Raw genomic sequence first — 14,268 nt, forward strand, 5'->3', positions numbered from 1 at the left:
ATGTGGAACATCACTGCCTTTACATCAGCCAAACAGGTACCGCTCAAGGCAAAACATGGCTGCCTCCACAGAAATTCCTGTGAAATTCAATAAGCTGCATTTGTGGTGCACTTTTTAATCTCAGGATGTAAAATGAAACATTTCATTCTGATCAGAACTACAAATCTTAGATTTTTGAAATTAGAGTTTTTTAATTTATTTAAACCACAATTGGATCCTTAATTTCTTAACATGAATGAGAATATGCTTCACATGGAGTTGCATTTTAATCTGCAAGATAATTATACCCATGCTTTTTGGAAAAAAGGGGAGATATTGGAAAAAAAAAAATAGCTCCTGTCTGTCTGTCCGTCCGTCCATCATGTTATCCTCCAAAACGGTTGGGCAGAAATTCACCAAACGTAGTTATGACCACCACATGACAAGAAGGTGTGAGAGCTGTATCACTTTGGCCCCTTACCCAGGGGTGGAGTCAAAAGGTCAAACGTCAAAAAAAGCAATTACGGGCACATTTTAAACATTTTTAATGAAACTGTATATGCAATCCACATTGGGGGGACGCATGAAATACATAATGTTTCTTTGTTTTTTTTAATTATTATTATTTGACCCCAAGTGGTAGGGACTTCAGGTCACAGGGATCAAAATGGAGTTTTTTTTTTATTATTAAAAATTTGATATTGGGTCACTCATGGTTAACTTTTTTTTTCCCCCATCTTTCAACTTTGCCTAATGTGGGAAACATGGGGATTTACAATGGTGCACCATTGACTTCATTCCAGTTTATATTTCAGAGGTTAATTGCATAAACTACTTTTATAACGTTGTGATCATCATCATGATGATGCTTTCCTGCTATCTACAGTGGGGAGAACAAGTATTTGATACACTGCCGATTTTGCAGGTTTTCCCACTTAAAAAGCACGTAGAGGTCTGTAATTTTTATCATAGGTACACTTCAACAGTGAAAGATGGAATGAAAAACAAAAATCCTGAAAATCACATTTTATGATTTTAAAATAATTAATTTGCATTTTATTGCATGAAATAAGTATTTGATCACCTACCAACCAGTAAGAATTCCAGCTCTCACAGACCTGTTAGTTTTCTCTTTAAGAAGCCCATCCATTCTCCACTCATTACCTGAATTAACTGCACCTATTTGAACTCGATATCTGTATAAAAGACAGCTGTCTACACTCAATCAATCAGACTCCAACCTCTCCACAATGGGCAAGACCAGAGAGCTGTCTCTTGACATCAGGGACAAAATTGTAGACTTGCACAAGGCTGGGATGGGCTACAGGACAATAGGCAAGCAGCTTGGTGAGAAGGCAACAACTGTTGGTGCAATTATTAGAAAATGGAAGAAGTTCAAGATAACAGTCAATCTCCCTCGGTCTGGGGCTCCATGCAAGATCTCACCTCGTGGAGCCTCAATGATCATGAGAAAGGTGAGGGATCAGCTCAGAACTACACGGCAGCACCTGGTCAATGACCTGAAGAGAGCTGGGACCACAGTATCAAAGAAAACCATAAGTAACACACTACGCCGTCATGGATTAAAATCCTGCAGCGCACGCAAGATCCCTCTGCTCAAGCCAGCGCATGTCCAGGCCCGTCTGAAGTTTGCCAATGACCATCTGGATTATCCAGAGGAGGAATGGGAGAAGGTCATGTGGTCTGATGAGACCAAAATAGAGCTTTTTGGTTTAAACTCCACTCGCCATGTTTGGAGAAAGAAGAAGGATGAGTGCAACCCCAAGAACACCATCCCAACCTTGAAGCATGGAGGTGGAAACATCATTCTTTGGGGAAGCTTTTCTGCAAAGGGGACAGGACGACTGCACCGTATTGAGGGGAGGATGGATGGGGCCATGTATCGCGAGATCTTGGCCAACAACCTCCTTCCCTCAACAAGAGCATTGAAGATGGGGCGTGGCTGGGTCTTCCAGCATGACAACGACCCGAAACACAGCCAGGACAACTAAGGACTGGCTCCGCAAGAAGCATCACAAGGTACTGGAGTGGCCAAGCCAGTCTCCAGACCTGAACCCAATAGAAAATCTTTGGAGGGAGCTGAAAGTCTGTGTTGCCCAGCGACAGCCCCGAAACCTGAAGGATCTGGAGAAGATCTGTATGGAGGAGTGGGCCAAAACCCTGCTGCAGTCTGTGCAAACCTGGTGAAGAACTACAGGAAACGTCTGATCTCTGTAATTGTAAACAAAGGTTTCTGTACCAAATATTAAGTTCTGTTTTTCTGATGTATCAAATACTTATTTCATGCAATAAAATGCAAATTAATTATTTTAAAATCATACAATGTGATTTTCAGGATTTTTGTTTTTGATTCCGTCTTTCACAGTTGAAGTGTACCTATGATAAAAATTACAGACCTCTACGTGCTTTGTAAGTGGGAAAACGTGCAAAATCGGCAGTGTATCAAATACTTGTTCTCCCCACTGTATGTTTATTCACTTTTCAACGCTTTGATTATTGCATTATGTTGTGAAACTGCTATTAGTAATTTCATTTATATAGGAGAAGGAAATCGTTTGACAGTGGACTTTCACCAATTTGAATTCATCACTTCAAATGGAGGACTATGTTGACTAATCTCACGAATTCTAATACTGCCATTTTTAATAGGGACAGGTTTTGAGTGAAGTAATTGTTGGAGTGATCATGCGTTTCACTTACAGCAATTGGGATCCACATCTATTTGCTTATACTTCTTCAAGGAAGGTTATAATTGCCGTGTGCCAACTGGGATTTTCTTCCAACTAACGATGACTATGGACGGATGAACACATAATTTGACACAATTGAATGAGAAAAAGTTTACCTGAAAATCATGATGCCGATGGGCAAGCTTAGAGATGGAGTGGTCATGGAGGATGATTATCAATAAGCATGTGCCTGCGGCATGTGGCAATATGGTGTTATGAGACCATACTTTCTTCATTGTCTTGATGAAAGGACAGGAACCTTTTGAGTACTTCATTGTATGGCCAGAAGTGTTTTTAAGATAGTTGCTGCACGTGGAAACTCATTGGTGCTTACATTTCCTATGGCAATTCCGACCAAATTGTTAAGCCTGGATGCCCAACGCTGATGTGCAAACATTAGGAAAGACCATCCTCAATGCATGTTTACTATTGAGCTCATTATAATGAACTGCACACAGGGTGAAGTGCTACCTCCACTATCACGCCCTCTTGACAATCCTTGTTTCTATTTTACCCTAACTTTGTGTTGACTTTAAGATGCCGTGTAGTATGATGAAGGTGCCGGTACCATTGAATGATTATACAATACTGTACATGAAATTCGAATCCCTCCACAATTCCTGTCCTTTGCTTCATTTTAGTTTGCTGATAAATTTTCTCAAATTATAATTTTCACTCACTCTAATGGTGGTCTCTGGATCCGATCAATTCAAATTGGAGGAAGTTCACTGCAGGTAAGTTTTTCTATCATGGAGTTTGGGTTTAGCAAAAGTTTTTGAGATTCATCAGCTTGCTGCATGTGCAGTCGTTTTATCTTCCTGTGGAATTATCCTTATTTGAACCATTATTTCTTCAATTATAATGATTTAAGCTTCAATATATAATGAGTTGGGTTTGTTGTTGTTTCCAAGTGATGTGTTTTTAAAAAAAAAAATTTGTACTGTTCAGGGAAACTGTGCCTGACATCATCAACCAAACCCCACGAACATGAGCCTTGTGAAAGGTACTCTGAGCAAGGTGCAAGTTATCGGTCAAGTTGGCGGCCCTTACTGTTGCTTGTACCACTGAGGCTGGGCTTGACCGATGTCAACACAGCATACATTTCAAGCTTGAAGGTCTGGATCTGATGATTGTTGAGGATGTAGTTTTGGAGGATATATATATATATATATATATATATATATATATATATATATATATATATATATATATATATATATTTTTTTTAAGATGTGCTGAGTTGGTGGTTGGTTGTGATAAAAAGGTTGAGGGAGAATTTAGTTGGTGAGGAGGGAGATGTGAATAGCAGGGTGGAGGTGAGTGGGGTTTCCAAGATAAAGGGAAAACCATAAATTTTGTTAATTCCAAAACTACTGTGCCCTTGTATTGCAGGCCTGTCTCACTTCTCCATATTCTCTTGGCTTCATTGGTGGACAGCCAAACAGCGCTCATTATTTCATCGGTTTTGTTGGTAAGGTTTCCAATTCTGCCCTTTTATGTAGTTTTGGTGTTGTTTTTTTTCCACCCACATTTTCCCTCATATTATTTTTATTTCCCCATTCTTCCAAAATTTTATTTTGTCTTGGCTTGTATATCATACTTCATACAGGAGAAAAAATACTCTAAAAGACTGTTTTGCAAAACATCTAGCATTCTTTTTCTCAGCTTGATGAAAGGACAGAACACACACACACACACACACACACACACACACACACACACACACACACACACACACACACACACACACACACACACACACACACACACACACACACACACACACACACACACACACACACTGTCTTGTAATTTTGCTGCCATATTGATGGTCACACGACCCTCATGGTCACACAGCCCACTTAAGAAGCAAGGCTAATGATCGAGTGAACTTCACACCCACTGTGGATCTGGCCTGCTATGAAAGCATTTCCTGCAAGTGGAGCAATGGACAGCTCCTCGCTGTTGACATACTGGTTTCTGTCTTTCCAACACGCACTTGTGCTTCTTCGTATTGCTTTCTTTCCTGAAGGACCGCATAAACTGCCGACATTGCACTTCAAGTATTGATTTCTCATTGTTGTGCTGTTCCGTTCTTATGAGATCTACTCCAGCCACTCTTTAAATGCCACACCACCTTACCCTTGACCTTGATGCCCTTTCATACCATGTATACTCTTGAACTTGGAAAATGAATCAGAACCTCTTTCAGATCTTTGTGGATCACATCTTTCCAGCATTTATGAGGGCTTCCTTGAGGACAAGGCTGATGTTTGGGTTTAGCAAATATATAATTTGAAATAGCTGAAATAGCTAATCTTGGGCATGTTCCCCAATCACTCCAGGTTGTGGTTGGAGATCTTCGCAGTCACTGTTCTAGGCTCTCCCTAACGCCGTCTCTTTTCCTGAGATGTGATACTCTGGGCCCACTGCTGCCTTCATGAGATACACCGATTGGTATGAGTACATATGTAAAGGGTTGAGTCCCTAAAGATTCCTCCTAAAAGGAGGAATGTCCAGCACTTGGACCCATTCAGGAAGACCAAGTGGATATATTTGGTGTTCAGTACTTTGCAAGGGAAATAGGAAATGCAGGAAATAGGAAACGCCGTAGGAAATGCAGTAACTCTATGACATGCTCAATCTCACCTGTTCCTACTCGAATAGGGGCATTATCATCCACTGTTGCTTCCCTGCCGGTCATCAGTTTTCTTATTAGTTTGGCTGACAGTCAAACCAAAATTAGAAGCCACTTGGATATATTCATGAAGAATCATCTGAGTGCCAGACCTGGTGATGGCAAGTGGAGCTGCATCATCTATAAACTGCATCTCAGCTAGCTGAGTCTGTCCTGCATTGCATGTACACTCCTGTGCAAAAGTCTGAGGCAGTATCTGCCTAAGACTTCTGCACAGTGTGTATATCTTCAAAATAACTTGTGATTATGCTTGTACTTTAAACGTACCCATGCTCATCGAAAGTGAACTTTTTCTGCTCACCAATCAACACAAAGACTTGCATTATTATTTAATAGCACATGCACTGAAAAAAAACCCATTATCTTACCCCATTCTCATTGATGGTATCATCCAGTGGAGTTCCATACAGTTGTATGACAGTCTGCATGCCTTGCGCAAAGGATTGGAGCAGGTCGATAGTTGAGTGTAGGCTCTTGACAGAGGAGTCTGAAGTGAAGGCCCGCTGGGCCGGTTACTTTGTGCGGTTGTACCAGGCTGATCCACCAGCTGTCCAGTTGGACGTCAAGGGTGTTACAATCCCTGTTGCTGACCCTCGAATCAACTGTGGTTCATCTTCGCTTGTGGAAACACAGGCTGCGGTGAACCGGTTGAAATGGGGCAAAGCTCCAGGGATCTGTGGCATCCATGCTGAACTTCTCAAGGCTGGTGGAAATGCTGCACTCGTGTCGTTGCATGCAGTTTTGTGCTCTGCCTGGAACACAGGCATCATCCCAACTGATTGGAAGAGGGGCCTTGTTGTTCCTCTCTGGAAAGGGAAGGGTGATCGCCAAGACTGCAACAACGACCGAGGGGTGACGCTGCTCTCAGTGCCGGGCAAGGTCTTTGCTCGGATAATTCTCGATAGGGTTCGCCACCATCTGCTTGAGCACCAGCGTCCAGAGCAGTCAGGCTTTACACCAGAGAGGTCAACGATTGACCGTATCCTTGCTCTTTGTGTCCTCACTGAACGCAGATGAGAGTTTCGGCAGGGGCTGCTTGCAGCCTATGTTGATCTCTGTAAAGCGTTCGATTCAGTGAATCGGAATGTCCTCTGGAGGATTCTTGGTCTTCGTGGGGTGCCACCAATACTGATCGATCTGATGTCTGAACTCTACTCTGGTACTGAGTGCTGTGAAATGTGGTGGTACCATCTCTGACTTATTTCCAGTTGTTACTGGAGTTCGTCAGGGGTGTGTACTGGCCCCCACACTTTTCAGCACTTGTATGGACTGGATTTTAGGGAGGATGTCGGAGAGATCAAGCTGCGGTGCATCGTTTGGGAATGTTGATCTCGGACCTTGATTTTGCAGATTATGCAGTCATCCTTGCGGAGACTTTAGATATCCTTTTGGTGGCCCTCGAGGTGCTGAATGAGGAGTCGGAGCCGCTGGGATTACGGGTTTCTTGGGTCAAAACTAAGATCCAGGCTTTCGGTGACATCTTGGATGCTGCTGTCCTGTCTGTGTCTGTTTGTGGTGAGGATGTTGAGGTCGTGGAGAGATTCACTTACCTTGGCAGTGATATTCATGTCTCTGCTGGCTGTGAGTCAGAGGTCAATAGACGTCTAGGTCGGGCCTGGGGAGTCATGGATTCACTGGATCATGGGGTGTGGCGCTGCCGGTACCTGTGCGGGAGGACGCAAGTCCGAGTCTTCAGGTCCTTGGTACTTCCAGTCTTGCTCTATGGATGCGAGACTTGGACTCTGACCAAGGATCTGAGACGGAGACTTAATTCCTTTGGTGGCTGGTCGGATTTTGTGTCCAACGAGCGGTTGCTGAGAGAGACTCGGATGAGATTTGTTACCTGCATAGTCCGTGAGCGTCAGTTGCGGCTGTATGGACATGTGGCTCGTTTTCCTGACGCTGATCCTGCTCACCAGATTCTCTCAGCGAGGGAGTCTCATGAGTGGAGGAGGCCAGTGGGCCGACCACGTGCCTCGTGGTTGCAGCAGGTTGACCATCTCAAGGAGATGGGGATGGGCCTGGCATCTGCCTGGGGGATGGCCAGACGGAGGCCCCTGGAGTACCGGCGGAAAGTGGACGCAGTGACGCGCTGTTCTGGCATATGCTCCCATACCTGACCTGACCTGATAGTTGAGTCAAAAACTCGTGTTGCTTCATGTGGTACAGAGTTGTAGGATTGGTAAATAGAAAATGTGTTTTTTTTTCCGGTGCTCCCATGATCTCTCCATGAATTTTGAATGGCAAAAATCATATCCATGGTCCTTGTGCAAGCCATACTGGGACTCTTCATCATCAACAATTCTTCTTCTTCTTCATCTTCTTCTTCATCAACAGTTGTTGATGATAATTCTTCATCAACAAAATGTTGTAGCCTGTCCTGAAGTATTCTAATGACCACTTTACTGACTTTTATCTAAGAGGGATATACCTCGCCAGTTGTCGCAATGAGTCATGACACCTTTTTGGGGGATGGGTCAGCACAGCATCTGCCTACTCCTTGGGAACCTGCTACTCTCTCCTTACTGTGTGGACCAAGTTTTTCAGGTGATCAAGGAAGTCTGCCTTCTTGATTTGGCCAAGGTGCTGGCGATAGCTCGTCTACTCTTTGCGAAGGACACTGGGTCTTTGACGTCCACCAACTCATGCTGGTGGACGGGACACCCATTTAATGTCCATCCGAGGGATGGCACATACATTGACGAATCACCCTGCCGATGAAACATCAGAATGACAGTTTATAGCTGGGCCGAGATTCAAACTCAGGCTAGACAGCTTGGACTGTGTACCAAATTTCATGCTTGCATCATCAAACGCACAAAACTACCAGAATATTTCACATATCTGCCGGACTAGGAACCAATCATTTTTTGCACCCCTCACTGTTTGATTAGCAACTCTTTGAGCCTTTACAGAATTCTGTCGATCAATTGTGCAGCCACGACATAGCTAGTTGTTGTACAAGCAGTTTCTCTGCTGAAAGAAGGGTTCAAGAACCTCTGCGTTCTCTGAACTGATCTGACTGCCGCCTCCACCCGTTACCGAGGAAGCCTTGCAGCACCTCACTTAAAGCTGACCGGATACATAACCACTTGTCTTCCATTTTACTTTCATTTTCTCATAACCTTGGTGCACACACAGTTCTGAAAGAGAACTCTGAAGGTGTCTGCATTCGTAATTGTTATATTGGCGTCTGACTGTGACACATCAAACTTCCCTTGGATGTGATTACAAGGCTGGTGGTAACCCTTTACCCCTAACCTTCTCATCTTGTTGTGGAGACCTTGGTGATTGATGTTGCATTCTGCAACTTTTTTCCCACAGAGACATTGAGACACCTTTTCAATTTCTTTGCTCTGGAATGCAAAACTCTGTGCGCACACACACACACACACACACACACGCACACGCACACGCACACGCACACGCACACGCACACGCACACGCACACGCACACACACACACGCACCTCTTATTTACAATGCATATTGCATACCCTGTACATTGTTCCCAGGTGAAGAACTGCTGTTTCTTGATCCCCATACGGTACAGCCAGCTGTCGATGTGAGCGACGATGACATGATGGGTGAGACGGGAGAGATGACCAATGCCGATTGTTCATATCATTGCATGCATCCGCCATGCCGCATGGACATGTCTCAGTTGGACCCTTCAATCGCTCTGGTAAGGGCTATTAATATAACCCATATACAGCCACCAGCAAAAGTACCCGTAATGCATACTGTCAAGTTCTTTGAACTTTCTTTATGGAAGAAGGTGATTTGTAATACGAGCTACCACCAGGTGGAGCTATACAATACACATTTACATAGAGAGAATTGGGGTCTTCCCGCCCTCCCCCCACACTGTACCCCTCCCTCAGATATATGACCCACACCAAAATCATCCTTTGGCTACCCTTGGGCAACATGCAAAATTTGGTTGGATTTGCTTCAGTATTTTTTTTGTTTAGTTTTTAAATAAATATATATATATATATATATATATATATATATATATATATATATATATATATATATATATATATATATATATATATATATATATATATATATACAGGGTGTCCCAAAAAAATATACAACTTTTCATCTGCAAAGATGATGGTCATAACATATTTTTTTTAAAAAAGATATATGGCTGGATAGAAAGCTGAAAGGTTGAAGTTTATTGTACCAATGTCAAAATTGCCACCAAAATTTAAATTTTGGTATAGAATCGTCGTTTTCTTTGAGACCACATGTTCGACGTTGGCTCCACGTTGTCCGATCACTGCCTGCAAACGCGTTGTCATGTTCTCCATCACTTTGGGAAACGTTTTCTGAGGAATGTTCTGGATTTCTCGATGGATGTTTTCCTTCAGCTGATCAAGAGTCTGAGGCCGAGGGTTTCCATAGATCCTGTCCTTGAGATACCCCCACAATAAGAAGTCTGGAGGAGTAAGGTCAGGGGAATACGGTGGCCACTCAACGTCTTCGTAGAGGGAGATAAAGCGGCTCTCAAAATGTTGGTTGAGAAAACGCCTTGTTTCCCTGGCTGTATGGGGCGGTGCCCCATCCTGCTGGAACCACTGGGTTCTCATCTGGATCAGGTTGTTTCTCCTACGGGCCTGAGTACGTAGCTCAGGCAGATAGAATTCCTGAATCATTTCGCGATAGTTCCTCTGGTTTACCGTGCAAGTGCGTCCCGAGTCATCTTCAAAGAAGTATGGACCAATTATCCCATACCAATCAACCGCCACCCACATGGTGACTTTGAGAACAGATCGAGGCACAAGTTCAGTTGATGCATTACCAGGATTTTCAGTTCCCCAGTACCGAAAGTTTTGCTTGTTTACCTCCCCGGACAAGTGAGCATGGCATTCGTCCGTCATGTGAAGTTTTTTGAGGAAGTCTGCATCTTACTCAAACTTTCCTGAGAACCAATTTGCAAAGTCTAGTCGTTTGCATTTCTGTTGATCAGTAAGCACCGTTTCCATTTGAATTTTGTTTGGAAAGGCATGAATGTCTTGGCGAAGGATCCTCTGAACGGTGCTCTTATGAATGTTTGTCTCGGGAGAAAGTCGTCGAATCGATTTTTTTGGACTCTGAACGACCGCCTGTCTCACCATTTCCACATTTTCTTCACTACGACCTGTCCTCTTCCGACCACTGTGACCCTTGTGAAGGTCACAGATGGTTTCCACATTGGTAAACTTTGCGATGGTTCACTTTATTGTCTGAAAGTTTGGTGCATGGCACAAGTGGATACCAAAATGTCTCGAGTAAAGACGTTGCACCTGTATGACACTTTCCGTCTGGTGCCAAAGTTCGACAATTTTTGTCCGTTGTTGTACGGTCAGTCTTGGCATTTTTCTGGCGCTTGCTTGGTATCAAAATGAACTTCAGGGTCTCTGCAACAAGAAATGAAGCATTCGTAACAAAATTACTGCTTTTTTAGGATCAAATGAAGCATTTTAAAAGTTGTATATTTTTTGGGGACACCCTATATAAACAAAAAACACAAATTGAGCTTTATATCTACACTTTTTACAGACATGTTCATCACACTAATGTGCATGAATTTGTTTTGTTTGAAACTAAGTGTTGTCTGAATCTCACATGATCTGATGTATGCATTTCATTAGAAGAGAGAAAGTGAAAGCAGCACAATGCTCTCAGCAGCTGGAGTTGCAGCAGAGTTTGCAAAGAAAACATCAATATGCATTTTCACATGCCAGGACCCAAAAGAGATGTTTGAATATTCATTTTTTCTGATGTGAAAAATCATGTTCGAGTTAAAACCTTCGATAATATAACAATGACTATCCCTGACATTTTATTTTTGAATAATGCGTCAATTTATTTATTTAAGAAATGATGTACTCCTTGTTAATAAACCCCATTTAGCTGGAAAACTCACTTCGTTTGACCAGTTCTAAATATAATTTATTCTTCCTGTAAAAAATGAAATGAAAGCAATGTTAATCTTCTAAAAGCCACCCCCCCCACGCACAGATATCCCCAAATTACCCCCCCTCCCAACCCCCATGTAGTGGGAGAGCGGGTTTTTCCATTGTGTCCGTCTGTGTGTGTGTGTCCAGACCATGACTTTTTTTTTTTCTTTTTCTGCCATTTGAGCTTTTGTCATCAAATTTTCAACAAATCTTTAATATGAGAATGTGGAGAAAATAATTAGCATTGGGTCAAAATGTAAAAAGGGAAAAGTCATAGTGACTATAAATAGCCATTCTTCACCACGCCGCAGCATGTCAAGTATTAGATGTCCCGTTTTAAAAATTGCTTTCTTGTTTCTTTCTTTACCATTGAGCTTCAGTGTGTATGTCCAGGCCATAACATTTTTTCCAATTGAGCTTTTGTCATCAAATCTTCAAACCTTTATCATGACAATACAGAGAGCACAAATAAATGTAATATACAATTTTTGTTTAACTGTCGTTTTCGTTAACTTTAGTTTGAGTACAAAGCGGACGCATACGGACCTTGCATTTTGAGATGCTTTTTAGTTCTGAATTAAATTGCCAGTGAGCACATGCACTGCTATGTACATTTAGGCCAAAAAAAAAAATGTTGCATTGGCGTAACCCGCCCGACCCTAAAAATTCCGCCGACCCTACGTTTTTTTTTTTGTTTGTTTTTTTTGCTATCGAAAAATTTTGCCCACCCTATTTTATTGCTATTTTTGTTGTTTTGCTGTCGTTTTCAAGTATCTTGTTGATTGCGATCGCGATCGCAAAAACCCGGAAGTGTTTCGGACAGAACCCGCCGACAAAAAGGGTGGTACTCGAGCCGGGGGAGATTTTGGGAGGGATTTATTAGGAAAAAAAAAAAAAAAAAAGATCCCGACCGACCTACCCTATTTTTCAGTGACCCGTTACGCCAATGCAACATTTTTTTTTTTTTTTTTGGCCTTATTGTTGCCCTTGCCAGAGGAGAGGGTATTTCGTTTGGGTCCATTTGTCTGTCTGTCTGTCTGTCTGTTTGTTTGTCGGCACAGAACATGAGTGTTTTTCTCTGCAACCGCTTGTCAGGTTGACACGAAGTTTTCACCATAGGAGCATAGGAGCATATCATGTCAATGAATTCAACCAACCACTATTTTGAGGTCAACATTGGTGAAAGGTTAACAACTTAGGTGGAATTTGTAAAAAAAAAAATCCTTAATTTTCATCTGATTGACTTGAAATTTCAAGAGGATTTGTTTATCAGGTCACTGAATCTCGCAAGTTTCGTGCTCTGCGCGACATCTTTCTTGTTTGCTTGTTTGTGTGCAGGATATCTCAGCAAGTTGTGGAAGGGTCTGGATGAAATTTTGTGGGCAGGTTGGGTGTGTGACAAGGACGAGTTGGTTCAATTCTGGTGAAGATCTGGATACGATCATTTTTTTAACTGATTTCACCATTGAGTGATGGGGCTAAAACCGACATAGGTATAGCACAATATCTACAAAAGTTAATTATGGATTTGGAGGAAAGTTGGTGGACAGGTTGGGTGTATGATGTAACCCTAACCCTAACTGCTTGTAATATGCTTAGAATTTCTAACAACAGCGACTTGCTGAAGTCTGCATTTTTGCCATAAATTCGACATAGGAGGAAGCCTATACTTTAACAGACACTCTTATTTCTGTTGTTTGCGAGTAGATTTTGCACAGACTCTCACCTTGCCATGGAATAGTGGATAGCACCGTGCTCGCATTCTCTTCATGGGCGTGGCAAAAAATGAAAGCAAAAATGACTGTTTACTGGGAAGCTCAGTGTATTTCTCATTCGTCCAATGTCTGGGGAGAAAAAGTCACATTTAGAGAAAACCTCAAACTGGGCCTTTTATGATCTGAGCACACCTCAAGCTGTGCTCGGCAAGAAGCGACCTCACCAGCACGGCTGATTATGCATGGATTCACAAATAACAGGTTGTGGTTTTCTTTTATTCTAATTATTCTTGGGAAGTTTTCCACTGGTTAAACATTCGAGGCTTGCCTGTCATCCTGCTAATTAAATACTATCCTTTGGCATCAACATACGGAATACTATTATATTAACACCTGGAGTCCTGAACCATTTTGGTCACCCACTTTTAATTTTCAATAACCCCTCATTAGTATTTTATAAATTTGAATATTATTTTTGCACTGACTCCACACAAATGTTGTCTTGATTAATTGTACAATAAATTCAGACCCACAGCAATGGGTCTAACTTTTCATCTTCAACTATTGGGGATGCCTCTTTGCATTGGTTGTACAACTCCCCCCTCACGCCCCCTCATCCCCAATGTGAATCCCGGCAGCTCGGTCATGATCAAAGAGGCTATCGATGCCCATGAACCTACTGTTTGCGGCTCTACAATGATGACATTACATCTCTATTCAGTTGTTTGTTTTTAGTTGAAAAATAACATTGTAATTTGGTTAATTGTGCTATTGTTATCTTAGTGCTGGCCTGATAGCCGAGAGGTTATGTATATTAGCCGATGAGCCATCCACATTGGGTTTGAATCTCAACCCAGCTATAAACTGTCATCCTGATGTTTCGCAGCTAGGGTGAGGCATCTATGTGTACACCGTCCATCGGATGGACGTTAAACTTAACTGGGAACCTCTGTGCATTTCTCATTTATCCAATGCCTTGGAAAAAAATTCAAAACAGACCTCAAGAAATGACCTGAAACTTGTGAAAGAGGCAGCAGCCTCTTCGATCTCTTCAGACATTGACACACCGCACCGTAAACCCTCCCATATACTTTCGTCAACAACTCTCTCAAAAAAGTTCAGTCACTCAAACTCTTGAGTCACACTCTCAGCCATGATCTCTCTTAGGCAAAC

At 42.4% G+C, this 14,268-nt stretch overlaps 1 protein-coding gene across 4 annotated transcripts in view; it reads left to right on the top strand.

Annotated features, from left to right (window-relative positions):
* The window catches only part of LOC147031818 (cysteine protease ATG4B-like), a 106,080-nt gene that overhangs the window by 55,058 nt on the left and 36,754 nt on the right, over positions 1–14,268 (top strand). For all 4 annotated transcript variants that reach the window (XM_085867908.1, XM_085867900.1, XM_085867917.1 and 1 more), the window contains 3 exons: positions 3,678–3,844; positions 4,122–4,200; positions 8,942–9,111. In XM_085867908.1, coding sequence (XP_085724034.1) covers positions 3,678–3,844; positions 4,122–4,200; positions 8,942–9,111 — 416 coding nt within the window. The remainder of the gene's footprint in view (positions 1–3,677; positions 3,845–4,121; positions 4,201–8,941; positions 9,112–14,268) is intronic.

The sequence above is a fragment of the Eptatretus burgeri genome, chromosome 2, assembly GCF_056783735.1.
Source record: "Eptatretus burgeri isolate ZD-2024b chromosome 2, Ebu_testis_v1, whole genome shotgun sequence".
Taxonomy (NCBI): domain Eukaryota; kingdom Metazoa; phylum Chordata; class Myxini; order Myxiniformes; family Myxinidae; genus Eptatretus; species Eptatretus burgeri.